The sequence below is a fragment of the Notothenia rossii genome (genome assembly GCF_949606895.1).
Source record: "Notothenia rossii genome assembly, chromosome: 6".
Lineage (NCBI taxonomy): Eukaryota > Metazoa > Chordata > Actinopteri > Perciformes > Nototheniidae > Notothenia > Notothenia rossii.
This window is the reverse complement of record NC_136909.1, coordinates 20,018,440-20,046,375: the sequence shown is the minus strand read 5'-3', so window position 1 is coordinate 20,046,375 and position 27,936 is coordinate 20,018,440. Positions and strand designations below refer to the sequence as shown.

Sequence of the window (27,936 nt, the reverse complement as noted above, 5' to 3'; positions counted from 1 at the left end):
CTCCCTGGCACATACACAATCCGAGGGAGAGGCAGTGTGTGAACTGCGGACCCTGCCGTGTGGAGTGTATTGAAGAGAGGAGAAGAGAGGAGCGCAGTGGCAGACTCTACCATGCCAGTGCAGGGACAAAGGCCGAAGCGCTGTCTCTTTCTCTGGAGCCGGAGTCCTCTGCTGTTGCTTGGACTGTTCTCTCTTCACGCACAAGCACAGGGTGAGTAACTGCAAAGCCTCTCTGTACTCCTCAACATAGTGGCTGTTTTTACTTAGCTTTGCTCTGAAGTTGCTCTGATGCAACTCATCAAAAATGTGTGAGATTTCCTTTTTCACCTAAACGTTCTTATTTAGTCAGTTCTTCGTCTACTTACTGAAAACAGTATGGTTGTTTTTTCTCACATGTAGAATTGTACTTATATTTTGTGGAAACATGTATGGTGCTTCAAAAAGTTTCCATTTCAAACTTTGCTCTGCAGTGTCTTGAAGTTTCAGTTTAAGGAATCAGCTCCAAAATGTAGCAACTGATGTAGCCATGATCCTGATCATAAGACATGTGGTTGTTTTGCATCAAGGAAATGTTTTGTTAAAGTGTAACATGTCTCCATCAGGATTTTATCAGCTCAAAAAAGGCACAGCTGAGATACAATATTTTTTATTTAATTTTCCAATAGTCAAATGAAAGGGTTCAGTGTCTTGATAATAAAGAATTTGAGACTAGAAGCATTTTCAAAAACGCTATCATGTCATAACAGACATCTTATTGATATGGTTAGTCAAGAGGTTTTTCTACTGACCATAGAAAACTACATTGAGTTAAATTGTAGGTTGGAGTGTGACAATTGATTATTGATTTTTTTTATCACTTTCAATTTCAAACGTTTTTTGAACGTAAAGTTTTATATATTGCTGGGACAATAGGTTTCATATCTTTCTGTGTATTTGCTTTATCCTTCAAACAGATAGAGAAATATATTGTCATGGAGCGACATTATTTCCGTCAGTCGCATCAGCCGCTTGTCTGTGACCATGTTTGGTATCTGGAGTGTGATTGGCGAGGTGTTGGAGTAAGAGAGTGTCAGATTTAATAGTCTGTTATGTTTAGTGCCGTGATGTGTGTCATTAAGGTTTGACACTGCATCTCTGTTGTATTTCCAGCATTGGTTTAACTATGGCACAGAGGCTCTATAGATGATCCTGATTAATAAAAATCATTGGAGGAATTGAAACAGTATAGTGTCCTGTTATGTTCAGGTTTGGACTCTTATTTCTGAAGAGTGATAGCGTCCGTGCCTATTTTTTGTTACTGTCTTTATTGTTGGTCTATTTAAAGTCATTGGAGATTGTTTCAGCTGGAGCCCTGAAGTTAAGCCAGCAGAGTCTCAAACCTCATACTAAGTGTGCCATGTTCTGAGGCCATGCTGCGACCTCTGGCTGGACGTCACCCCCTCTTTCTCGTCCATCTTTCCTGTCATTGTCACAGTCTGAGTCGGCTTTCTTATGGAGTCCATGCTGTGTTACCAGTTCTCATTTACTCCCTTTGCTTGCAGTTACTGTGTTAACCTTTTTAACCGAGCCTTTAAAGGAATTACTTTTTTAATACCGTGGATATTAAAGCATTTGCACTGCCCACATGAGTACTCAGGAACACAAACGTAAAAATTGCCCGAGTGTTTGAGAGTCGTGGTCATACTGGCTGCTCTGTGCAAGAAGCTGCAGCCACAGCTGCCCAAGAGGAAGACATATGTGAAATCTGACAACAAGTTGGAGCTGTACCAAGTTTTGTTCTTGGTTGTGTTAAACTGCTAAAAAGCCTTTTCTATTGAAACTTTAAATATAAATGAATATTGACTTCATATTTTATTAGAAAATGCACATTTGTTTCCCCCCACTTTCTATCTTTCACAAATTGTATTGCTGCAAGTGCTGCATAAGGGACATATAATACATCTCCACAAGTGCAGTTTTAGTGTGAGGAGTTGGGATATGGAATGTTTTAGTTGATATAAATAACAGTTTAACATTAATTGGCCATTGTAGACAAGTAAAAGAAATGTAGCGCTCCTATTATTCAAAAGATCTGACTTAAATACTCACCAAAGACACAAATGTCTTTATCTGAGCACATATTTATTCATTCTTAACCCTATATTTTCACATAACTGAAAAGCTGCTCCACCTCTATTAGGATGTGTTAATTCATACTTAAAATTAATATTGTCATGTGTTGCATTTCGCTGGATAATACAGTCTTAAAAAGGTCCAGATGATAGTGCATCATTGTCTTTGTGGATGAGCACCAAGCTTGGTCTCAGCGGAAAAAGAAAAATCCAGATTTTGAAAGAAGTGATCGGCTTAGGTATTTCATTTTTGTATCACTCTCTAGATGCTCCTAACAGTTAAAACAGGTTTACTTTAGCAGTTCTTAAATAGTTAAAACTTTATAGAAATAGCATTTTGCCCTGAGGTCGGGGTTAGCAACAGCCTTTATTCATTGATTGACACAAGGTTGATTGATTGTCCTGGCAACCGATTCAACTGTGCCTTAAAGGGCAAATGTTTGTTTTGAAAACTGTATGAAAATATAAGATGGAGCAGGTGGACAGAGAGGATTTTATTTATCAGGATTATCTGATCCTTATTTTCTCTGCCTCTCCCACTGTTTCTTCCCGCTCTCCCAGCCTAAACTGCAGATGGATGGTTGGTAGGGTGAATGGGAGTCTAGACTTGGTCAGCTAATGTTTCCTGGTCCTATAGCCACAGGTGAACTGGAGTCATTACAGGTCTTTAGACAGGCAGTAGACAGCTATGGTGTTGTGTCTGCATCAAGGTCACAGTTTGCCTTGCAGCATGTCCATGACGTTGTCTCAATCAAACAAAGTACAATGTGTTCATTATTTTCAAGGAGAAATGAGAGCATTGGGAATGTGCACAAACTCACACACACATACAGTCTCTGTGACCTTCCTTCTATGCCAGGATGCAATCTTCAATGTGAGTTCTGGGAGGTGAGGAGTGAGCGTGATAGCTTACATTTCATTGTCCTTGGTGGAAATAAGCACCTCTGTATCAGTTTTCACAGTCAATGCTTTGCCAGTTGCTTTGCTTTTGTCACTGTCCGCTAATGAAACTCTGTTACTCTCTGCAGAATTTCAGAATTTTCAGATTTTCAGATTTCTTTTTTATGTAAAACACTGTTTTAAGTTTGCAAAAAAGTATTTGTAAAAATCTGTGTGCCTCATATTTTCTCCCTCTCTGTCACTTAACACCTGCTTGATAAAGATGATGTTGTTTCTGGTTTGCATGCCTGATTAGCATTGACCTTCGCCCACAGTGAAATGGATGCTTCTCATCATCTTAAAAAGCACTCAGTTTAGTTTATAGAGGGGGTTCTTAGCTCTCAATAAGTCATTGACAAAACTATAATACTTGAGGAACACTGACTCAGACATTTCTAGCAGGAAATGCAGTTTTGAGAAAAGAGAAGCAGAAGGCGTGAAAGCTGAGTCAATGTATCAAACTGAAGGTGGAGCGCTCTGCTCCTCAGCCTTAAAGCTTCCTGGCAGGATGTGTTGAGTTCCCTTGCTGCAAACAGATACCTCATCAGAACTACAGATATGCTGGCTATGAAACTGAAACACAGCTGTTGTTGACTGTTGGTTGAAAACTATTTATTGGTGTCCTGAGGTAAACCTCCAACTTAGATTCATCCTTTTTTCATATTCATTCTGAAATCTTTTCTTCAACACAGCTGGGGCCATAAACCGGGGGTCCCTGAGTGGGGGAGGCTTAACAATGCGGGACCCAGAAGGCTAATGTGGGGCAGGACTCAGGAGTTAAGGATATAAGGGCTCAGAGACAAAGCATGACATAAATATAAGTCCCTGTTATGTGATATTTGAAAAGGTCCTATGTTGTGTGTTTGAGAGGAAAAAAAGTGATCTTGAAATGACCTCTAAAAGGTGGAAGGTAAGGGAGGTGAGGAGGGTTTGGGACTGAGGGGTTTTACATCCTGTAATGGATACAGATTCAGTAAATTCTATACCAGTCAGATTACCGGTCTGGCCCTGACTTCTTAAGACACAGCTGAAGCAGGGGACTAACATGTCTTTGTCTGTTTCTAAGAGAGGGAGAGATAGCATTGGTTTAGCTATGGCAAAGAGGCTCTATAGATGATCCTGATTAATGCAAATCATTGGAGGAATTTAAACAGCAGTGTGTCCTGTTATGTTCAGGTTTGGACTCTTATTTCTGAAGAGTGATAGCGTCCGTGCCTATTTTTTGTTACTGTCTTTATTGTTGGTCTATTTAAAGTCATTGGAGATTGTTTCAGCTGGAGCCCTGAAGTTAAGCCAGCAGAGTCTCATACCTCATACTAAGGCCGTTTCTCAATCGCGAGGAAACTTGCTTCCAAGCAAATATTTCAAGGATACTACGTCATCGAGTGCTTCCGAAGGACTGTTCCAATCTCCAGCATACTTAGAATTCCACCGAGGCCGTGTCCTTGGTTTGGGGGTAATTTCGAGGCTACACATGGGTAGACTTCGCGTCCTTCAAATCCCCACAATGCTTTGCGCACGGACCAATTTCCCCAAATCTGTGGCGGAAAATGTAAGGTGGGGCCTCTCATATGACGCACACCTGCACACTTGCAAGCCTGTTCAACTCTTCGTTTTCCGAATGCCATTAAGGATTCTTGCCTAGCTTCTGAAGGAAGTGACTCGGAAGACATATGCTACCAAGCAAGCATCCTCGCGATTGAGAAACGGCCTGAGTGTGCTATGTTCTGAGGCCATGCTGCGACCTCTGGCTGGACATCACCCCCTCTTTCTCGTTCATCTTTCCTGTCATTGTCACAGTCTGAGTCGGCTTTCCTATGGAGTCCATGCTGTGTTACCAGTTCTCATTTACTCCCTTTGCTTGCAGTTACTGTGTTAACCTTTTTAACCGAGCCTTTAAAGGAATTACTTTTTGAATACCGTGGATATTAAAGCATTTGCACTGCACACATGAGTACACAGGAACACAAACGTAAAAATTGCCAGAGTGTTTGAGAGTCGTGGTCATACTGGCTGCTCTGTGCAAGAAGCTGCAGCCACAGCTGCCCAAGAGGAAGACATATGTGAAATCTGACAACAAGTTGGAGCTGTACCAAGTTTTGTTCTTGGTTGTGTTAAACTGCTATAAAGCCTTTTCTATTGAAACTTTAAATATAAATGAATATTGACTTCATATTTTATTAGAAAATGCACATTTGTTTCCCCCCACTTTCTATCTTTCACAAATTGTATTGCTGCAAGTGCTGCATAAGGGACATATAATACATCTCCATAAGTGCAGTTTTAGTGTGAGGAGTTGGGATATGTAATGTTTTAGTTGATATAAATAACAGTTTAACATTAATTGGCCATTGTAGACTAGTAAAAGAAATGTAGCGCTCCTATCATTCAAAAGATCTGACTTAAATACTCACCAAAGACACAAATGTGTTTATCTGGGCACATATTTATTCATTCTTAACCCTATATTTTCACATAACTGAAAAGCTGCTCCACCTCTATTAGGATGTGTTAATTGATACTTAAAATTAATATTGTCATGTGTTGCATTTCGCTGGATAATAGAGTCTTAAAAATGTCCAGATGATAGTGCATCATTGTCTTTGCGGATGAGAACCAAGCTTGGTCTCAGCGGGAAAAGAAAAATCCAAATTTTGAAAGAAGTGATCGGCTTAGGTATTTCATTTTTGTATCACTCTCTAGATCAGGGGTCGGCAACCTTTTTGATATGAAGTGCCATTTAAAAAATGGGGGTTGAGGAGCTTGACGCTCGTCAACTATCAGCAGGAGGGCGGGGGAGCCTCGCTGCGGGGAAGCAGTGTGTGGACCTGTCAGCGCAACTTGATGCCGAATTTAACAAACACATTTAATTGGTTTAAACGGCATAATAATAAGGACGATAATCCGTTCTGTGATTCTCCAGAACACACAAGTTATGATATTAGGGTCATGCAGAGTGAGATGAGATCGCTGTCCCTTTAAGAGAGAGAGAGAGGGGTGCGGCTTGTGCATGTGTGTTTGTGAATGGTAGAGCGACAGTGAGGGAACGTTTGTATGTTTCTGGAAGTGAAACGGGAAAGCAGAAAAACAGAGGTCTGTGATGTATTTTGTGAAACAGAAGAACAGCTAAATAAATGCAACGTCCTCCCAAGAAGAGCTCGCCTCTCTCCAGTCATTTAAGCTAAAGTGGGTTATTGAACCTGAAGCTTGTTGCTTCTGCCCTCCTCGACTACAGTCTGGGAGCCGACGGGAAAGTTCAACACACAGATGGCCAGTCCGCCCCTTTGTAGCATATTATTTCGATGAGAGATGAGCAGATCACCACTGGGCTTTCAACCAAATAAACACAGCCACGCAAAAACTGCGTCATTTGTACAGCTCCTTATGGGTACTGCATTAGTGAAGTGCTTTCCTCCGTGGTGAAACGATCAGCACTGCACCACGGAGGAAAGCGGCAGAAAGTCAACTGGAGATAAAGAGAGCGGGGCTGCGTTGCGTGCATGGCTTCCTTCTGCAGGTAACGGGGAGACGAGCTCTGGCGGCGGTCTCGCGTTCAGGATCCGAAAATTAATTTAAATATTTTGCACACTTATTCCACGTATTCCTAGTGTGCCATTGGTTACGGTGCCGCGTGCCAATGCTGGCACGCGTGCCAGGGGTTGTCGACGCCTGCTCTAGATGCTCCTAACAGTTAAAACAGGTTTACTTTAGCAGTTCTTAAATAGTTAAAACTTTATAGAAATAGCATTTTGCCATGAGGTCGGGGTTAGCAACAGCCTTTATTCATTGGTTGACACAAGGTTGATTGATTGTCCTGGCAATCGATTCGACTGTGCCTTAAAGGGCAAATGTTTGTTTTGAAAACTGTATGAAAATTTAAGATGGAGCAGGTGGACAGAGAGGATTTTATTTATCAGGATTATCTGATCCTTATCTGATCCTTCTCTGTCTCTCCCTGGCTGTCTTCCCACTGTTTCTTCCCGCTCTCCCAGCCTAAACTGCACATGGATGGTTGGTAGGGTGAATGGGAGTCTAGACTTGGTCAGCTTATGTTTCCTGGTCCTATAGCCACAGGTGAACTGGAGTCATTACAGGTCTTTAGACAGGCAGTAGACAGCTATGGTGTTGTGTCTGCATCAAGGTCACAGTTTGCCTTGCAGCATGTCCATGACGTTGTCTCAATCAAATAAAGTACAATATGTTCATTATTTTCAAGGAGAAATGAGAGCATTGGGAATGTGCACACACTCACACACACATACAGTCCTTCCTTCTATGCCAGGCTGCAATCTTCAATGTGAGTTCTGGGAGGTGAGGAGTGAGCGTGATAGCTTACATTTCATTGTCCTTGGTGGAAATAAGCACCTCTGTATCAGTTTTCACAGTCAATGCTTTGCCAGTTGCTTTGCTTTTGTCACTGTCCGCTAATGAGACTCTGTTACTCTCTGCAGAATTATCAGATTTTCAGATTTCGTTTTTATGTAAAACACTGTTTTAAGTTTGCAAAAAAGTATTTGTAAAAATCTGTGTGCCTCATCTTTTCTCCCTCTCTGTCACTTAACACCTGCTTGATAAAGATGATGTTGTTTCTGGTTTGCATGCCTGATTAGCATTGACCTTCGCCCACGGTGAAATGGATGCTTCTCATCATCTTAAAAAGCACTCAGTTTAGTTTATAGAGGGGGTTCTTAGCTCTCAAGAAGTCATTGACAAAACTATAATACTTGATGAACACTGACTCAGACATTTCTAGCAGGAAATGCAGTTTTGAGAAAAGAGAAGCAGAAGGCGTGAAAGCTGAGTCAATGTATCAAACTGATGGTGGAGCGCTCTGCTCCTCAGCCTTAAAGCTACCTGACATCTACGTGATAGTTTTGAGATTTCTTCAAATGCCGTTGCCATGGTAACCAAGGTTCTCCATGAAACACGGTTTTCTCATAACTTCAGTGAAAATGCTCCAAACGGCCCAAAACTTCACAGGTTTGGTAACGATACAGCCATCAACGCATCTAAGCGTATTATGGGATGTCATCAAGTGCCGTTGGCATGGCGACAGTTTCATTCACCATCAAGTTAGTTCAAATGTTTGCAGTTCAAATATTTTGCTGCTTTTCCAAGCCTTTTTACTTTCTTTTCCTCTCTCATCACACATTCAAGCCCCCATGTATCATTTCAATCTAAATTCTTAACTTTCTTCTTACACATTACATTTCAGCATAGCAATTCAGCGTCAGCTTTTAAGCATAAAGCATTCCCACCAGCAATTTCTTCAGGAATAGCATTCTCTAGTTTTAACTTTGTTCTTCTGAAAGGACTGCTTTACAAAAGGAGGATTGCTTTTTTGATTGATTAAATAAGTAGTTCATAACAATCAAGCAGATTCAGTTGTTATATGTCTACTTGAGCTTGAACCAGCTTTTAGTTTTAGGTGAGTGAATTAATAAAGAGATGTTAAAATGTGGGAGAAGAAAGACACATGATGTTTTAATATGTCTGTTTTAAAGATATACTGCATCTTTTGAACGTTGTAAATGAAAAAGACGATGGAGGGATAACTTCTTATTTTCTCTATGAGCCAGAGACTACGAAACCCTGGATGTTTTCTTGCTTTGATAACCGTGTCAATTAGTGCAACCTCTTAATCCGACTTTGGCAGGAATAGAAGTGTAAGAGAATCTGTCTGATCCTTTTCCTCCAATATTATTAGAATAGTAATAAAGTAGTAAAAGAGAGAGCTTTGTCACAGGACTCGAAGGCAGAACATATTTGAATTTCAAAGTAAGTTCAGTCAAAACAGCAAAAGAGTTGACCTTCACTTCCCAGCATCCAGCTTCCAGATCACAAAGCAGGATTCATTAAGACATTCCTGTACATGTGGGATGGCTCGGCGCATCTCAGCATTGACAGGAAGAAGAACATGGAGATAAGACCAGCGCTGAAAGTACATGGAAGTCTAGAGAGAGAGTCGGAGCCAAAACCTTTCACCTTCCATGTATCTTTCTCTGTACCAACGTGCCTGTCAAACACCAGCAAGATGAACTACTACTTAGAGGAAAGAAGGGGGCAGGAAGGGAGCCGTGTTGTCAAATGAGTTTGTCTTAAGTGGAAAGGAGGGGGGGGGGGGGGGGTTGTGTTTACATGGGTTTGCTCAAAGGTTTTTTTCTGGTAGGCCTTGATTGACATGGCCAGGATAACTAATGAATATGTTCTCTATCTCTGTTTCTCCGCATATTTTTATCTGCCTATCTTCCTCTTTATTCTCCTATCTTCATCTTTCCATCTCATGTTATCCCACTCCTTCACTTATATCCCCTCTGTCTATCTACATATCTGTCTTCTTCCTTTCTTTCTGCATTCAGGTTTTTACAAAGGTGCATCTGTTGGAGAGAAGCCTTTTAGCTTTTGGAGGTTTGTGGGGCCACGGTTGTTAATTGTGTGTTTACAGTGGCCCCTATATCCTGCCATCAAGCCTGAAAAAGCCTATTAGGGAGACCTGAAAGCTCACACTGGCATCTGAAAGGCCATTTTAGTGAAAGAGCTTGAAACAATTATAGTGTCAGTGAAGTGCCTAAACATTTGGCCAGTTTCAGAGCACTAGTAGTTTGACTTTCTGCCTCTTTTGACGTTGGTGGTACTTAGTGAGGTTTGGACTGGAGCCCCATTGGTCAGTGCTCGTTTTAAGAGTTGCACCTTACGGCCAAGACGAGACCACAGGGGAAATATATAGAAGACCTCAAGTTTACCCTACTATGCCTTTAATTGCATTACCAATGGCCTCTCAAACCATCTAATAATACATTATAAAAGGAGGCCTTATCTCTCTGTAGTCGTTTTTAAAGTACGCACTTTTCCTCTTGGTCAAAATCTATGTGATTTTTCAAATATAATTATCACCTCCATGGAGGCACTCTTCTTTCTTGAAGAAAAGCTTTGGATAACATGCAAGGTCGGCGCCTTCTTGTTTTCTAAAACAGCAGAATATTTGACCTTGGTCTTCTCTGCAGACAGATTGTAAAAACCATCACCCCAGGATCAACTGTCGCTGTACTATTTAGTTTTTTCAAAGAATAACGAGAATCAAGAACATTTCTGTAATCTGTTGTTGGCTTTAAATCAGATAATCAAATACGTTTTGTGTTAGACACCTCACCTTTTACATTCAGTGCAAGGAGAATTAATACATAAAACATTCTGCTCGGCAGTGGGCATTCCTTTTTTCTTTCTCTCCTTTTTTATCTCTTTCCCACTGTCTCTCTCTCACACACACACACACACACACACACACACACACACACACACACACACACACACACACACACACACACACACACACACACACACACACACACACACACACACACACACACACACACACACATACACACACACACACACACACACACATTGTGTAGCCAGGGATCCCAGGTGCAGGATGGATGTGAAAGGCTTTGTGTTTTGTCAACAGCACAGCAGCACCTCACATGACTATCCAGTGGACTCACGCAGGGAGGAGAGGGCAAAGGAAGTGGACGATGAGAAGAGAAAAGGAGGTGGGGTTTAAGAAGATAGTTTGGGAGATTTGGGAATAAGATGGAGGAGAAAAAAAGATGTGAAAACAATGTGTGTCGATTTCACTAGTAGAGGAAAAGGGAGATATGCAGAGGGGCGAATTAAAAAAGATAAAGGACAAAGCAGAAAAGGGGCATGGAGTGAGACACAAAGTGAGTGAGTATTCAGGAGCAGGATGGAGTAAGTGATGGGAGGGAGGGGGAGTGAGAGAAAGGGTGGAAAAGGCCAGTGGCCTCTGCTCCGTCCCCTCTGTGCTGCTAAACTGCCCACAAGTTCCCTGCAGCTCTGTCACTTCTCGTTTGTTAATCCTCCTTTCTTCTCCCCCTCCTACCCTTCCTCGCTCCCTTTCTCTAAAAACGGTCATTTGTTAATGTGACCCCTTTAAACCCCACCGTCCCTCTCTTGCAGTATTGTCAACAAATTATCAGTTTGTACAAGAGAGACATGTAGAAAGGGCAGTGCTGGATGACGAATGTCTATGCTCGTTTAAAAGTGTCTGCTAAAGTTGATTTTGTCGTGAAAGTTTTCCTTTTGCAAAAAAACTAGTAATCAGCATATTATGAAGCTACAGTTAATGTGTTTGATGTGTCCGATAAGATTAGGATGGACCACTTTACATAACGTTTTAATTTTAATAATGCACACACGTCCTCAGTGGTGAAATTAATTCTCAACATGAAAGAGATGATGAGAACAACCACCTTATCCAAAAGACAGCCCTTTTCCTTGAGCCGGATACCTAGATTCCACCGGGTCCGTCTGCGGCGCGTTACGGGCGCGTTACGGGCGCGTTACGGGCGCGTTACGGGCGCGTTACGGGCGCGTTACAGCTGCGCCGCGATGCTCACGTCGCGGCCACTCTAGTCAATGGGTGCTATTTCACCACACGGCTCAGAAGCGTCCCAGAAGCGTCCCAGAAGAGCCTCGGCGCAGGGTTCCTCTAAAATTAGGATGAATCCTATTTTTGACGCGGCGCAGCCTAGATTCCACCGGGTCCGTCTGCGGCGCGTTACGGCAGCGCCGCGGTTTTGGTCCGTCCTCCTCCGGCGTCATACCCTACCGGGCGCGTTTCAGAAGCATTTCAGAAGCGGAGCGTCTTGCCTGCCGGCTCGCAGTTTTTGTTGATTTGGGCATATTTCCTGGACAGGCTACTTTGTACAGACAAAGTTAATAATAATTGTAATATCCCAGTTATAAACGACATGAATCAAAGATGTGCTGCTGTATTTTAGTGGTAAAAAAATGCATTCATCATCATAATTATTCTATATGTAATGTACATTCCTCCTCCTACTTGAAAGACGGAGGGATAGGATCTGCAAAATTAGTTTGTGTGTGTGTGAATGCTATATGCTCTGACCGTTCCACTTCCTGCCTGCCCAACCTTACGTTACGGCTGCGCCGCGTCAAAAATAGGATTCATCCTAATTTTAGAGGAGCCCTGCGCCGAGGTGCTTCTGGGACGCTTCTGGGACGCTTCTGGGACGCTTCTGAGCCGTAACGCGCCGTGTGTGGTGGAAAAGCACCCATTGACTAGAGTGGCTGCGATCGCCGTCAGCACCGCGGCGCAGCCGTAACGCTCCCGTAACGCGCCGCATAAGGGCCCGGTGGAATCTAGGGGCACCTGAAGTCAAAGTGGTCGTGGAAGCTTTTGGTGAATACAAATCAATAATGTAAGAAAAAACAAGTGTATCACATCAACACATAAGATATCAGTGACCGTGAAGTAAATCAATAGAGACAGAGACATTTGTGCCACACGTGAAAATGCTTGGTGTGTAGCAATTTGCGTATCTGTATCTTTATGCTTCAGTCCATTAGGTTGCATTTGGCGTTTATCCCTAGAGTTCTTTGATGTTTTGTAAAACATCAAACGTTTTGACTGACACTGCATAACAACCCTGAACATTTTTCGCACATATATAGGTGTCCATCTATTCCAATGTGTTATTCAAAGGTAAGGCTCTCTCTCTCTCCACACAATGAACACAATGTTAGCGAATTGCTAAATGTTCACTTAGTGACACTAGCCAGCCAACACAGGAGGTACCACTAAAACAAGTTGTTTGCTAGTTAGGTTGCTTTTAGCATATATTTCATAATGGACTATTATTTTGAAAACAATAGAGTAAGCACTTTGTCTTTGATTTATTATATTTGATGTTTTTTTTATTATTACGTTTAAAAACACTTTTCCCGACCATTTAAACATTATTTATGGCTTGTAAAGTGCAGTGATGAGCCCTGGTAGTATCAGACTATTTAAAGGGTTACCAGGAGCATGAGAATATCCTCCACAGAAGGGGTGGTGGTGCCGTGAATAAGGCCGAATATGGATGCCGATGGGCGGACGGTAAAGCACCGCAAAATCCACCCCCCTTTTAGGGTTAAAAGGGGCATGAGGTTCTGTAGGGTGTGATCATCTGGGTTTAGTCCGTGGGGGAGTGATTAAATCCGGGGGCCCGGGGACTCACGGTGTGCAAGGTTATGGAGGTGCCCATGTCAGGGACACATGCTGGAGGTCATTAGTCCGTCCTTTGGGGGTCTTGGAGGGGCCACAGAGAGGTGATTTCCCCGGTCTCTGTCCTGGATGTGTGAAATAACCTGAGTCCCCATTTCAGGGACACATGCTGGAGGTCTGTCTCCCGAGAGTGGACGTCCATTGCCTCTAAATAGGGGTAAAATTAGGTCTGTCACTTTGGGTAACCGCACCACTGTCGGACGTCTCCCGAGAGTGGACGTTCATTGCCTCTAAATAGGGGAAATACGAAAACGTCTTATAAAGAGATGTGCCATAAAACATGTTGTGAAACACACAACAGCCAGCATGTGTAGTTATTGGGGGGGGGGAGGGGGGGGGGGGCTGGACCCGTCCAATTCCAGTTTTGGAAAGTCTGCCGTGGTTCCATTCCATTTCATAGAGCTGTTTGACGCTCAGCGTAACCTTGTCCCACTGCCACTCCAACATCCAATCACAGGGCTTGATGACTAATCACGGGGTTTGTAAAGCAAGGCGGATGTTGTAGTCCCAAACGATAGCAGGGGATTCTGGGTAGTGTAGTGTTTAAACTCCGAAAAAACTATTTGTTTCTCTGAATCGAAGGTTAAAAACACAAAAGCATTGTACACAATTTAAACCAATCAATATTGTGTAATCAACAAGGATAAACTGATGTTTTTTAGTGGATGAGTAATGCAGATATCACTGTGTAATCATTTGACAGTGAGGGGAATATATCCGGTTTTATTATGAAAACTTTGAGACCGGAAAAACTGTTTTCACCCACGCTAACTTTACATGGAAGCTGCATAGTGCATACACATTAGGCTTGTTTGAGACACGCGAGACCTGCGCAGACCTGCGCAATTTCGATCAACGTCTTGCTCGTGCGTTGCATGATGGTTAGTCATTTTGTCCGACTTGCTCTGGAGGCTCGCTCACAAGAGACGTTGAAATCTCGAGGAACAAAGACGCCCGCAGCCTTGAGAGCGAGGCGCGGCGAGGCGGCGCAGTTCCTCTCCTCGGGCTGCGGAAGCGAAATGCTTGATGGGAAACGACTCGCTGGTATCTCGAGCTGAGCGCTCATTGGTGGTTTTTACCCCGTGCTGCTGATGAAACTCTCCAATTGGCTCGGCAAAAGTTTGTTGTTGTTTGGTGTCAGTTTTACGTCGCCACTTCCATTCACATTTTTCATCATTGTTCCACAATGTTTATCATCATTAAATTAATATCTATATATGTTATACTATACTTGCACTGCTTACCGTTTTCATACTTTATATATCTTAGCATATTCATACACACTGTTCATACTGCTCACAGGCTGCTGTGTATATTCATACCCCTCACTGTTTATTCATCATTCAATTCATTCTATATTTTATTCTGTAGATTGTGTATATTACTTTTCACTTTACTGCTTGTTGCACTCCTGGTTGGAAGCTAAACTGCATTTCGTTGTCTCAGTACCTGTAATATGTGCAATAACAATACAGTTGAATCTAATCTTGAGCAGGAACAAATGTATTTATTTAGTACATATCTGACATGAACGATTAAACACATTTGTGCATTCTTTATGAATGCAAACCGAGTCAAGCCGACTCCGGAGGTGGCGTTATGCACCTTAAAGTGGTTTGCAATCCGCCAAAAAACCGAGAGAAGAAGAAGAAGAAGGCGAATAAGTAGAAGAAGAAGAAGAAGCCGACTCGGAGCTGTCCGACTTCAGGCAAGCTTTTTGAGATCTCCCCCGGCTGCGATCGGCTATTCTCGTCTACTTTCGAGGCGAGCTGCAACGCGTCTCAAACAAGCCTATTATCCTGGCGAGACCTCAAATCATCTTCGTAATATCTATCAAACTATAGATCCTACACATCGACTGGACGTGGATTCTAAGAGTACAATATACAGTTCTCGCCAGAAATCAAATCAAAAAACATTTTAATGGCCAAACTATTCCACAATTTAGGATTTTCCAGAGAGGGTTATTTGTGAATAAACGTCCCTCCGGAGCGTTTGCAATGAACGGGTAGGGAGCATGTTGTTTCTTACACGACCACTAGAGCACCTCTAGTGGTCGTGTAAGAAACAACATACTGTAGCGACCCTGTATAGGGTGCTGAGTGTGTCACTCAAGCATCCCCCGTCTCTCTGCCAATCACAGAGCTGCACAGTGATGCTGGTCGGGGTGCGGGCCTGTGGTTGGGGGAGCAGAGGGGGGAGGGTGGGGAAGTTGTAACGTTGACCCTGCTTTATGGGCAGGTAGGTCAGACTGGGAGGCTTTTCATGCCCAATTTGTACTGCTAGCACATGCCGGGGGGTGGTCAATAGAGACTAAAGCGCGACAGTTAGCTTTGTGCCTCACAGCTCTTTCATGCCTGCTACTACTTAGCCCTGAGGACCGACACAGCTATGAAGCGTTAGCAGGGGCTTTGAAGAGGCGGTTTGGACAGTGTTTCCCGCCAGAGATGCTCCGGAATTAATTAAGTAACCGCTGTAGGAAGTCTGGGGAGACGCTGCAGGCGTTGGCTAACGACGTGGAAAGCCTGACGCGGCGGGCGTATGCACACATGCCACCTGGAGTGCAGAGTGAGCTGGCATGGGATCAATTCATCAGGGCCCTCCTCCCTGCGGACTTGAGGGTCGAGGTACAGCTGCAGCATCCACAGTCCTTGCAGGCGGCCTTGGAGATGGCTGTGGAGAGAGAGAATGTGTGGAGTGTAGCTGCTAGGAGCAGCGAAGGGCCGGTACCACCGGCTGTGAGGATCTGCAGAGAGGAGGAGAAGCCTGCATGGGTGGCTGAAATGACTGAACTGATAAGGGCTGTGTTTCTGCAGCTAACATGCAGGCCAAGTACCAGGGTCTGCTGGGGGTGTGGTCAGCCAGGATATTTGGCCAGAGACTGCCCCAAGGCACACCGGGCCCAGGGAAACGACATAGGGCCCGCATAAAGGGGAAGATGCGGAGCCAGGCCCAAAAACTCCCCAACCAAGCCACAGCCTTATTGCCACCAACACAGACATCTGAGGAAGGAGTCCGACTTCACAGCCGGGGGAGTCAGGCTCTACTCCTTCCTGAAGAAGATGAAAGCACATGCTTGGAGCCTGTCGTCGCGGTGGGCCGTGCTGGTGGTGGGGATTCCTGTTATGTCCCTGTCACTGTGGAAGGGGTGCCCTGCACTGCATTGATGCACACAGGCTCGACAGTAACCCTGGTGAGAGCAGATGTTTTGCCCAGTGGGACTCATTTAGAACCGACAGCGGTGCGTCTATGCACAGTCACGGGAGAGCTGGCACCTATGAAAGGAAAAGGCATGCTGACTGTGTCGGTGGGGGGAGTTGAAGTGCATCATCCGGTGTGGATAGCAGATGTGCAGGACCCGTGTATTCTGGGCTTGGACTTTTTGAGGGCGTGTAGTTGCCTCCTGGATCTTCAAGCAGGCACAGTGAGTTTCCACGGGGGCGCCAGTGATCACTATGACCCATATCCACAACCCTGCTGAACCTGCTGGGAGACTCCCTGCACACCCCGGCCGTGAGTACCCTAGAAATTGAACCTAGAAACCGCCGCCCGTGTGCTGCCGGCGGATGCCACTACTGTGAGAGGAGCAGTGGCGGTTCTACGGGGTGGCACGGGGTGGCAGCTGCCACCTCAGAAAAATGCCTTGCCACCCCAGCTGCCACCCCATTCGGCAGCTTTGTTTTGAAAGAAAAGTTGTGGCTCTTCGGACATTTATGAGAGAAAATCTCTAATGTCCGAGTGCAAGTGAATGCAGCACAAGACGCGAGCCTTGTAACCCCTCCCCCCCCCCGGGTCGCGAGCTTGGAAATATGATTTGCGGCGATTTCATTTGAACGGGAGGACAGCGCAAAACGAGAAGCATTTCGGATACAAGTAGACAGAAGGAATGAGGTATTTGCGGTCAGGGTATGGCTGGGGTAGGCTACAGCCATACCAATAAATGGCTTAGCCCCACCATGAAAAATGATGTTAAAGTAAGCAAAATAAAGTCTGCAAACTCGCGCGGAGTAAATTGCACAGACAGCAGTTATTAAGATTGATTTCAGTAGCCACTTGTCTGTTAATACCGAAGACTAGAAACGGTTTTGAAAACTTTTGTCACGTAGTGATCGTCTTCTCAATAGAACATCTTTGATAATGTCTTCTGGCCAATCAGAATCACGATAACGGCGTGGTGTTGTTGCAGGAAGTCCCGACGGAGAATACTTTTGCTGTAGTACATCTCGATATACATCGGTACAACTATAAGACCCCACGGTTTGATGATTGATAGGTGTGTGGGCTGTCTTTCATTTTGACACACAGAACAATAGGGGCTATCCACCCTTATCCACAATGTAAAGTAATTCACACAGCCTCTTCCCTCTCCTCTCTGTGAGGAGCAGCAGGTTCAGCTTTCAGAACAAAGTAACAAAAAAAAAAATTACATTCATTTTTTTAAATACGTCGTGTAGTGATATATATATATATATTTTTCTTCTTAGGAGAGCACCAGAATGTGTATTTGAGGTTAGTATTTCAAAAAATCTCCTGGGGGAGAATCCCCCCAGACCCCCCTGCAGGGGTTGGGTTTTCAACTCTTTCACCGGTGGGGAAATTGCAGGATTGGCTCCAGGTTGCCCTTTTTATTTACTACAAGACAAATGTGCCTTTTTATTTCATACAGTTCAATTTGGATTGAGACAGGGAAATAATCTAAACCTCACGCGTGGCGTTTCACTGTCAAGGGGGGCCTGTATGTAATTACATTGCAAATACTGACTTGAGCCCCACCACTGTATGGGTTAGCCCTACCATAGATTACCCAACACAAATAATCTGGCGCCGCAACTGTTTGCGGTCTACTATGACAAAGAAGAGCCTGTCAAGTTTGGCTGTACTCAGCATTGAATCAAAACGCACCATAGCTTTAAATCTTAATAAGTTTGTCAGGCGTTTTGCTGATCAAGATGGTAATCGCCACATTCAGCTGTTATAGGCATGCCAACTTGATGCTTTGCTCACGGATGAGTAGATGAGAATAATAAACTGTTAAGATGATGACCTTAGTACGGAGCCCCTAAAGGGACATGAAAAAAAAACAAAAAAAACAGAGAGAGTTTATTTATTTTATTTAATAATAACACTAAAGATGTGAATCATAACAGTGATTGACAGCTGATAGGATAATATGATTGTTAATATTATCATATTCATACAGACACACATCGATGAGACAGTTAATTAATGTATTTATTGCAGCAGTCTGCATATTTGGTACCCCTGCTGGTCTAAGAGTTAAACCAACTCATTCAGTTAAAATTCATTAAATTTCGTGTGCCACCTTATATATTTATATTTAAGGCTTTACTGATGTGCCACAATAATCTCACCTATTGTTATTGAGTTAAAATATATATATTGTGGCTTTCCAAGTTAACATTGATTGATATGACTGCGATTAAATCAGCATATACTTCTGCCAGGGGATGCCACCCCTCAAATTCTCCTGCCACCCTCTTGCCACCCCATGAATATTTGTCTAGATCCGCCCCTGGAGAGGAGAGAGACCTGTGAAAAGGAGCTGCTGGAGGAGGACATCGTCTGTGCTGCAGCTCGACAAGTTGAAGAGGTTATTTGCCGGGAGCTCCAGACAGTGGACGTGGCAGAGTGGAAGCAACAGCAAGAACTGGACGCAGACCTAGCCTGTACTGCAGTGGGTCGAGGCCAGGGTTGGGTTGTAACGGAATACATGTAACGGCGTTACGTAATCAGAATACAAAAATCAAGTAGGCCTAACTGTATTCAGCTCGCGTTACATTTGAAAAACGAGTAATCTGATTACAATTACTTTCGTAAATCTGAAGTGAATACATTTTGGATTACTTATTGGAATTATTGGTGGAAAGATTTCCTCACAACATTTAATATTCATTGCTAAAGGGTACAGCCGAATCATCAAAGCGCACAAAACCTCTGACCGTCGCAGATGGACCAAAAAAGGGAGCGTTTGAAAAAAATGTGCGGGTCCGCTCAGTGAAACAATAACAACGAAACCTGGAGGAACAAAAGTCTGCGTTTAAATCGAGTGTGTCTGCCAACACTGGCAGGACAGAATGTGACACACCTGTTCTAAGCCGTGTCCCTCACTCCTCACACTCCAAGCTGCATCCCCAAAAAGTTTATTATGTTGTTACATCGTTTCAAATGTTATGTTTCAGTTGTGCTATTGATAAGCCATTAAAACAGTAAAAAGACGTTTCCTTTTGCTTTTTGTGTCTCCTGTAGGCCTACCAAAACATAGCCATCTGTGATGGAAAAAGAAAGTAATCGAAAAGTAATCTAAAAGTAATCTGATTACGTGTCTTTTTTAAGACACGTAACTGTATTAGGATTACTTTCAGAGCCATGTCTTCAGTAATCAGTAACTGATTACATTTACAAAGTAACCAAGGGGCTGTAGTCTCAGCTTGAGGCTCTGCGTCTGTGTCAGGGCGTACTACAGCGTGCGTGGAAGGAGCCAGCAACGGGGAGAAGAGATGGCAGGTGGTGGTACTGAATGGTCTGCAAGAGGCTGTACTCAAGGCCATGCATGGATGGCAGGCTCTGGGCACTTTGGCGTCACTAAGTCTCTCCGCCGCCTTCGCCAGGGCTGCTACTGGGGGCAGTGCCGGAGGGATGTCGAAGATTTCTGTCGCCGCTGTGACCCTTGTATGGCTCGTAAGGGCCCCCCTGGTCATTCCCATGCTCCGCTGCAACAGTTTCCCGTTGTCTACAGGGTGCAGCTGCCTCCCAAGGGGAGAAAAGTTGTGCTCGCCAGAGACAGGTTGGCCCCGTACAGAGGAGTCGCTTCTCCACATGCCCAAGGGACACCGGGGTCCACAGCTTCCCCCTCGACACCCCCACCCAGGTCCCCCGGCGAGTGGAGCAGCGGCCCCCCGTCACTGACTGAGTTCCCCCCACTTTCTTTCCTTTTTCCCCCGCCAGGACCAGAACCGGCACCCCCTGTCCCCCTGACCCCAGCCCCACTGCAGAGAAGGCAGACACCACCCCCTGGTCTCACTGGAAGGGATGGTAGTCCACCCAGACCTTCCTAGTTCAACTAACAGTGTTTAGTTGCAGTTTTTTTTGTTCTAGGTTTTATTTGTTAAAATACGAGGAACTTTGTAGTAGGGGGGTAGTGTAGCGACCCTGTATAGGGTGCTGAGTGTGTCACTCAAGCATCCCCTGTCTCTCTGCCAATCACAGAGCTGCACAGTGATGCTGGTCGGGGTGCGGGCCTGTGGCGGGGGGAGGGTGGGCAAGTTGTGACGTTGACCCTGCATTGTGTGTGTGTTAGGGAGTGGAGTAGAGAGTGATAATGAACCTGTAACTTGTAACATGTAACCTGGGGCATGAACAATCGGCCTATGGTCGTTTTTTGTAGGAGGACAGGCTGGTTTGCAGTGTCACAGCAGGCCTGCATCAGAGCAAAGCGAGGATATAGAGGGGTCAGACGGCCTTATTGCATAGCATGTGTTAAATAAATCAAGTAGAGTATTTTAAAGCAACGCACCTTAAGAAGTCTGCCCAATCTTCTCCACAGGCTCAACTTCGTCCAATATGTTGCAGCCTTTTCCACAGAATATTAAATACATGATAAACCTCCTAGCTCTTCATGACATAAACACTTTTTCTTTAAAATAACATTAAAAGAAATTCCCTTGATGAAACTTCACACATAATGAAACTCAGTATGGCTGTGTTACTAGTAATACTTTTTGATGTGTTTCTATTTTAGCAAAAATGCTCTCTTGTTTCATGCCCAAATGTTTCGAATGCGATCCCTGAGCCTGGCAGTGTTGGTGATTTTTCATCTGAAAAAATATATCATAAATATATGACTCATGCTTGTGATTTCAACTTGTTTTTTTTGTCTCTTAACTTAATTCCTCTTATTTTCTATTTTGTTCTATTTTTGTAGGCAATATATTGGACATGCCGAGAATAGCATCCAGTAAGGAGGCATCGGAGAGTGGGAAGGAGGCGAGTGGCAGCACAGCTCCTGCTTCGTCCTCCGAGGGGTTCCTGTGGTGTCACTGTTATAACTACTGCCCTGCATCCTCAGCCAATAACACATGCAGGTACTGTAAGAAGAGGAGAAATGCATAACAAATGTAACACACTTGCATCTGCGTTATTAGTGGTTATTTGTAAGTAGTTGCTTTAATTAGTGTCCTTGTTTTCCAGGACAGGAAAGGATGGCTGCTGTTTCACCATGGTGGAGGAGGATAACGGGGTATTGAAAAACAGAGCAGGATGTCTTACGCTGAGCGGATCAGGTCAGTGTGGGGTGAGTAGATGACTGTCGCAGCACACTACAAAAAACTGCTCTCTTTTTCCACCCATTATTTAGTGTCCTTTATCTCATATCTTATCTTAACAACTTAATTCAACCCTGTTTTATATAAAAATATGTTCAATTGACTATGACACAAAACAGAGAAAATACAATTCAATTTATGGTTTGAGCCATAACTTAATAAAAAGCTGAACATATATAACTAATAAAAAAGGAAAAAGAGATGTCAAATAATTACATTTCTGTCTTCCAGGACACGGGAAACGGACGTAATATAAGGAGATCAATGGAGTGCTGTTCAGACGGAGATTATTGCAATAAAAACTTGCATCCTACACTGCCACCACTTAAACCACCTCGTAAGTCTATCTATCATTCTCCTTTCATCCCTCCACTCTTTCTTTTCCATCAAACACAAAAAATAGCTATTTTCTCCAGTTGGCAAGTGGCATTGACAGTGTACAATAAACAAAGACAGAGCAAAGAACTGTGATTGATGGTGTTATGGCACACAAGATTAAAGATATCATGACATGCTTAGAGAGACAAAGACAGCTTGATTGGGGGAGACAACGGGAGTTACTGTCAAACTGTCCTGGAGCTGGGTGTTAAGGGAGTACCGAGGTCTACTGTGCACAACACTATACTCCATGTGCAAGTTTCTGAGTCTTATTGTGTATTTGAGAGACAGTAAGCCTAGATTCCCAGAGAAATCACAAACCCCAGCAGACAGCGAGGGCAGTCATCAATCTGAAACCCTATCATAGTGGATCAGGAAGAGAATTCATCGACTAGGCTCAGGGCTTCCTCTCGCATCGGACTGGGGCCTGAGGGGAAAAGAGTGTGTGCCAGAAGAAAATGAAAAATTTATGAGTGAAATACGATTTGTATTTGATTAACTGTAAAGCGGTTCTTTCAAGTGACTTGTAAGGATGACTGATTTCTTCGTATACTTTTCTCTATTTCCTCTCCATGTTTTGGGGATTTTAAACAATTTGATTTGATCCTTGTTAGTTTTTAGCCGACATTTCTAGGGCAGAAATGGACTCCAAGCCAAACATTTCCAGTTTTGGGATAGTGTTTTTTCTCCATCTAACATTGTTTTGATGTCTTTTCATATCTTTTTTCTGCCCCTCTCTTCCATTTCGTCTCACTTTTCTTTTCTTGCCACCCCGAAAACCTCTCCCAACTCTATCCTCCCCTCTCCAGTCTATGTTGATGGGAAGATCAACCACATGGCCTTGTTGGTCTCAGTCACTGTGTGCAGCATCATACTGGCCTTCATTATAGTGTTCTGCTACTTCAGGTAATAACATGTGACCATCAAATGCACACAAATGAAAATTATTCTCGCTACAGTTTCCAGCAAAACTTTATAAATACCTTTCGACTATAATGCAAATATGTCATAAATAATACCAAAAATCTTCCTGTTATGTCAACAAATTACGAGTATACCATGCCATAAAGATGAATCAAAACGGCATAGAATAGTATGTCCTAAGACATGGTAAACTATGTCATTAAAACTAAATAAAAGTCAAAAACGTTATTATATATAATAAAAATCGAATTAAAATGTCATGGCATAAATTATGTCATGACACTTGAAGTTATGCTGAATGCTTGTGTGTTCTTACAGGTATAAGCGCCAGAGGGCTCGTCCTTGGTACAATATTGTTCTGGAGCAGGACGAGAACTACATTCCCTCCGGAGAGTCTTTGAGGGAGCTGATCAAGCAGTCTCAGAGCTCTGGCTCTGGCTCAGGGCTCCCTCTGCTGGTGAGATACACAAATTGCACCTAACACCTGTTGGATCAAAGCGATGCACCCTGGGTCCCTTGTGTGTACACACTAGTGCACCTTGCCATATACTCGATTCCATTTTGTCTCGTGTCTTACCATTAAGGAAGTATGTGAGGAGATGATGATGGTAATTTGATAAGACATACCATAAGATTTAAGTATTTTCTTAAAAAATATTCTTATATAAAGTTTGAACCTGCCAAACATTGAAAACACTATTCCCTCATTAGCTTGGGAGCACCTAAACATCTAAGGGTTTTCTTTCTGAAATCTAAGGAGCTACATTTCCTGACACAAAATGCAAATCACACATCAGTTTAATAGCGTATCTTAAAATCTTAGAAGTTACACTCTTGAGCAAACCATTCTATATATTTGTTCTCCTCTTCAGGTGCAGCGAACGATAGCCAAGCAGATCCAGATGGTGAAGCAGATAGGCAAGGGGAGGTATGGAGAGGTGTGGATGGGCAGATGGAGGGCAGAGAAAGTTGCCGTTAAAGTTTTCTTCACCACTGAGGAGGCCAGTTGGTTCAGAGAGACTGAGATTTACCAGACTGTTCTGATGAGACATGAGAACATCCTCGGTAAGACTGGCTTCTTTCTCTATTTTCTCATGTGTACCTTTTCTAATATTGCTCCCCTCTTGTATCGGCCTTGTTTGCTTTTGGGAGTATTAACCTCCCTATCTGTCTGTCTTTACACGTTTCTCTTGTATTAAAAACCAACTAACGTATACTCTTCGTGCTCCATTTCAATCAACAAAGTTACAGGGGATTTGAAGGGGAATATAATAAATTTAGTCTTTCTTATATAGTTGCAGCAATCCTAACAATCCTTAATCGTGGACTGTCGGATAGATGAGTTGGTTTACTGATAGGTTACTAATGCAAGTAGGACTGTCCATTGTTAACGTTGCTGCACCACACTGCACTCACTGCCAAAAACAATCAATTATGGCCCAGAGAACGTACACCACAACAAATTATAATGTAGACAACAACAGACTGCAAAGGAAAGATTGCATAATTAAACACTACAAGATGCATAGTAATTAAGAAGTCGGGCAAAAGATCACCTGCCAGTAAACTAGAAGACAGACTCTATGGAGCTGCTGTGCATAATGTTGGCTTCTACAGTCGATACTGCATGTTTTGTTTTCTAATTCGACAGTCATCAAATTCACTAAATAAGAAAATGGTCAAGATTAAGATGTTAAAGTCCTAAAATAAAGTTACATTTTAAATCTTGAAATGACCTCTATATACTGATTTCACATGATAAAAGTATTTTTCTCAGCAAAAGTGAATTAATGTATTGGCTGCACAAACTGGTTCTGCTTTAATTCTAGGATTGAAACTAACCTATTAAAACCTACATGTTACAGTGAAGACACACTCCCTGACTCCTCTATTCACTCTCTTTCCATTCTCAGGTTTTATAGCTGCTGATATTAAAGGAACTGGCTCCTGGACCCAACTCTACCTAATCACTGACTACCATGAAAACGGCTCTTTGTATGACTACCTCAAATCAACCACTCTCGACAATAAAGCCATGCTGCGGCTGGCCTACTCCTCTGTGTCTGGCCTCAGTCACCTCCACACTGAGATCTTTGGCACCCAGGGCAAACCTGCCATTGCCCACAGGGATCTAAAGAGCAAGAACATACTAGTCAAAACAAATGGGACCTGCTGTATAGCTGACCTGGGACTGGCAGTCAAGCTTATCAGGTGAGTCAGTCAGTCAAATTTGTTGTTGTTAGGTATATTTTCAATATATGTCTCAAATCCTCATTCTGCTGAATGTTAAAGTGGACCTATCATGCTATATTTGAATAATATAGTGTAGGACCATACCTATACAAGTCTTATGTATACTTTTTCTTTTTCAAAATACCAAACAGATCATGCATTTTAGCCATTCCTCATTTCGCTCAATTTAACACTGTCTTTGCATGGGCTGATTCTGTGAGAACAGCACCATCTACAGGCCTGGCATATGTACAACAGCGTCTCCAGCGCTTTTGAACGGCAATGTCCGTGACTGTCTCCTCCTGATTGGTGGAGTTGACCCAATTGCCGTAGCGCCACTTCTGTGACGTCATAGAAGTGTTCAAATCTGGATCAGTCTGTATCAGATCCGTTGCAGCTCCTTTTTAAGAGATTTGGGTATGGAGGAAAATAGAGAGGGTTGTGTTTTCTGACACTTGGTGAGTTCCCTGGAACACCGGGGACACATATTCATGTATGAAGGACGTACAAAAGTGCCATTTGCATGATAGGTCACCTTTAAGCTTTGGTAGGGGGCTGACAATGTTCATGAATCAGAGTACTTTGAACGTCCATTATTTCAGAGGATTCAGTAATGTGCATAGTTCATTCATCTTTAATCTAAAAATGTTACTTTGATCTCTGCAGTGACACCAATGAGGTCGACATCCCTCCCAACACCAGAGTGGGCACAAAGCGCTACATGCCTCCGGAGGTCCTGGATGAGACTCTGAACAGAACTCACTTTCAGTCGTACATCATGGCTGACATGTACAGCTTCGGGCTGATTCTCTGGGAGATCGCACGGCGTTGTGTCTCAGGAGGTAAATATACATTTTATGTACATACTTTTATCTTTTTGGACACAAACAACTTTTTTAAATGCCAACAATGTTGTACTGTTTGGGATGGCTATGCTCTATGGAGTTTGATATCTTGACACATGACCAGAGTGTATTTCAACTGCATATTAATGGTTGTAGGGATCCTTGAAGAGTACCAGTTGCCATACCATGAGTTGGTGTCTACAGACCCTTCATATGAAGACATGAGAGAGGTGGTCTGCATCAAAAGACTACGACCATCATTTCCTAATCGGTGGACCAGCGATGAGGTAAAATACATCTAAATAGTACAACTCATACATGCTATCATACACACACAAACTAATGACCTTCCTAACACTATCTGTGTCTCCTCAGTGTTTGAGACAGATGGGAAAGCTGATGACAGAATGCTGGGACCACACCCCGGGCTCCCGCCTCACAGCCCTACGGGTAAAAAAGACACTTGCCAAGATGTCAGAATCGCCGGACATCAAGCTGTGAGCAGGCCCTTCCAGGTGTGTGTTTACACAGGCTCTTACTGTCACACTGGCTCTGGTCCAGGATGCACTATCCTTGGAAAAGGTGGAGGAACAGGAAGCATGATCACCACTTGGAAATCGCAGGATCACACACTTCGAGTCCAGATCCACAGAACACGAGAGTCCAGGTCCCCCTTTGAAAGAATGTATAACAGGATTACGGTGGTAAACTCAAAGTGAAACTCATTAAAAACAATCCGTCCGACCCTGTTCTGTCGATCAGAAAAGATGAGTCATTTTCATTTCAGACTAGTTTAAGGACTCTAAATCCAGTTTCTTGTTCACATGCTCCAAAAGCCCTGGAGAAAATAAATGTAAGTTTAACTTGGCACTGTAGCTGCAGAGATATGCCGACACGCTACTGACTAGTGAGTGGAATACTATATCAATGCTTTCTGTGAAAGCTAGCCTACCTGTAGATGAAGGTCCCATTGATAAAGCATTAGGCTTATTGCAGCATGACACCTCCTTTCTAAACAGTCGACCCACTACTGCCTTTATGTTCCAATTGGATTGAACACTTGTGTCACTCTTGAGTTGCTTTAGGTTGCAATGACTGACACTATGTGGCAGAACAAGTGTTTGTTGAGGCTTTAAAAGTTTTGTTTACGCTGTAAGGTGTTCAGACACTGAAGAAAAGGTAAACCTGTATTTTTTAATTATAATGGGATTTCAAAAATGCAACAGCTTGTTTTTCATGTAAAACTCAAACTCTTCTTTGTGAAAAAATAAAGTTGAGATGTCCAAATAAATTCTGGATAGAGGCTCTACATGCCTGTGTTCCCTTGCCCTGCTTTAGGAAAGGGGGCTTTGCAGTAGTAATGCCAATGAAGCAGAACGGTGCCACCCATAGGTGCTCGGCAGCAATTTCAGGAAGGAAGGTCTGCCAAGGCAATCAGAAATTGTTGTACACTAACTGTATTGATGACTTCTCTGATGTAGTGATCTATTTTAAATGTGTGTAATTGTGCCTGTGTTAGTTTAGGGGTTCAACAAGTCGTTTTTCATTCAAATTCTCACATGGTAGCAGTCAAGTATTAGGAAGATTAAAAAGCCTTACTGCCTCAGTATGAAATATTTCTGAAGGTAAATGTGGAAACCTTTCATCATCACAGTAAGCACATTCTTAGGTTGTCTGCTGCCACATCCAATCGTTGTAATTCTTTTTAGTCCATTTGTAAAATCCTTGATAAACTTTCCTTCAGGTCAATGAGTAGTCTTTTTGTTTGTTTTCAATATCTTTGGCTTCTAAAATCGTGGGATTCTTTGTAATTGTTGATTGATGTGTTGTGTTATACACTCTCTTTCCTCTTGGATTGTGTGCCTTATTTAATATGTACCTACTTGTCTGTGAGAGAAAGTGGTGTTTCTAATTCAGTAAAAAGGTTGAACATTCCCCCAATAAAGTGTTTCACTCATGGACATGGCTGATTCACAGTTTGTGGTGGCTGAATGAGGAGCATACTAACTAATCTCGCAGGTGCCTCTTACTGTTAAGGCATGCTCTCAATATTTCCTTTTTATTAAAGAGAAGTG

General features: G+C 43.2%; 1 protein-coding gene across 1 annotated transcript; it reads left to right on the top strand.

Annotated features, from left to right (window-relative positions):
* Nucleotides 1-60: 60 nt before the first annotated feature.
* Nucleotides 61-27,820, top strand: LOC307043721 (bone morphogenetic protein receptor type-1B-like). Its single transcript, XM_079688445.1, has 11 exons — nt 61-211; nt 21,083-21,242; nt 21,349-21,451; nt 21,714-21,819; nt 22,670-22,766; nt 23,103-23,241; nt 23,657-23,849; nt 24,698-24,995; nt 25,683-25,858; nt 26,018-26,148; nt 26,237-27,820. Exons 1-11 carry the CDS (start codon nt 112-114, stop codon nt 26,360-26,362), a joined length of 1,629 nt encoding a protein of 542 aa, XP_079544571.1. The 5' UTR covers nt 61-111; the 3' UTR covers nt 26,363-27,820.
* Nucleotides 27,821-27,936: the final 116 nt, after the last annotated feature.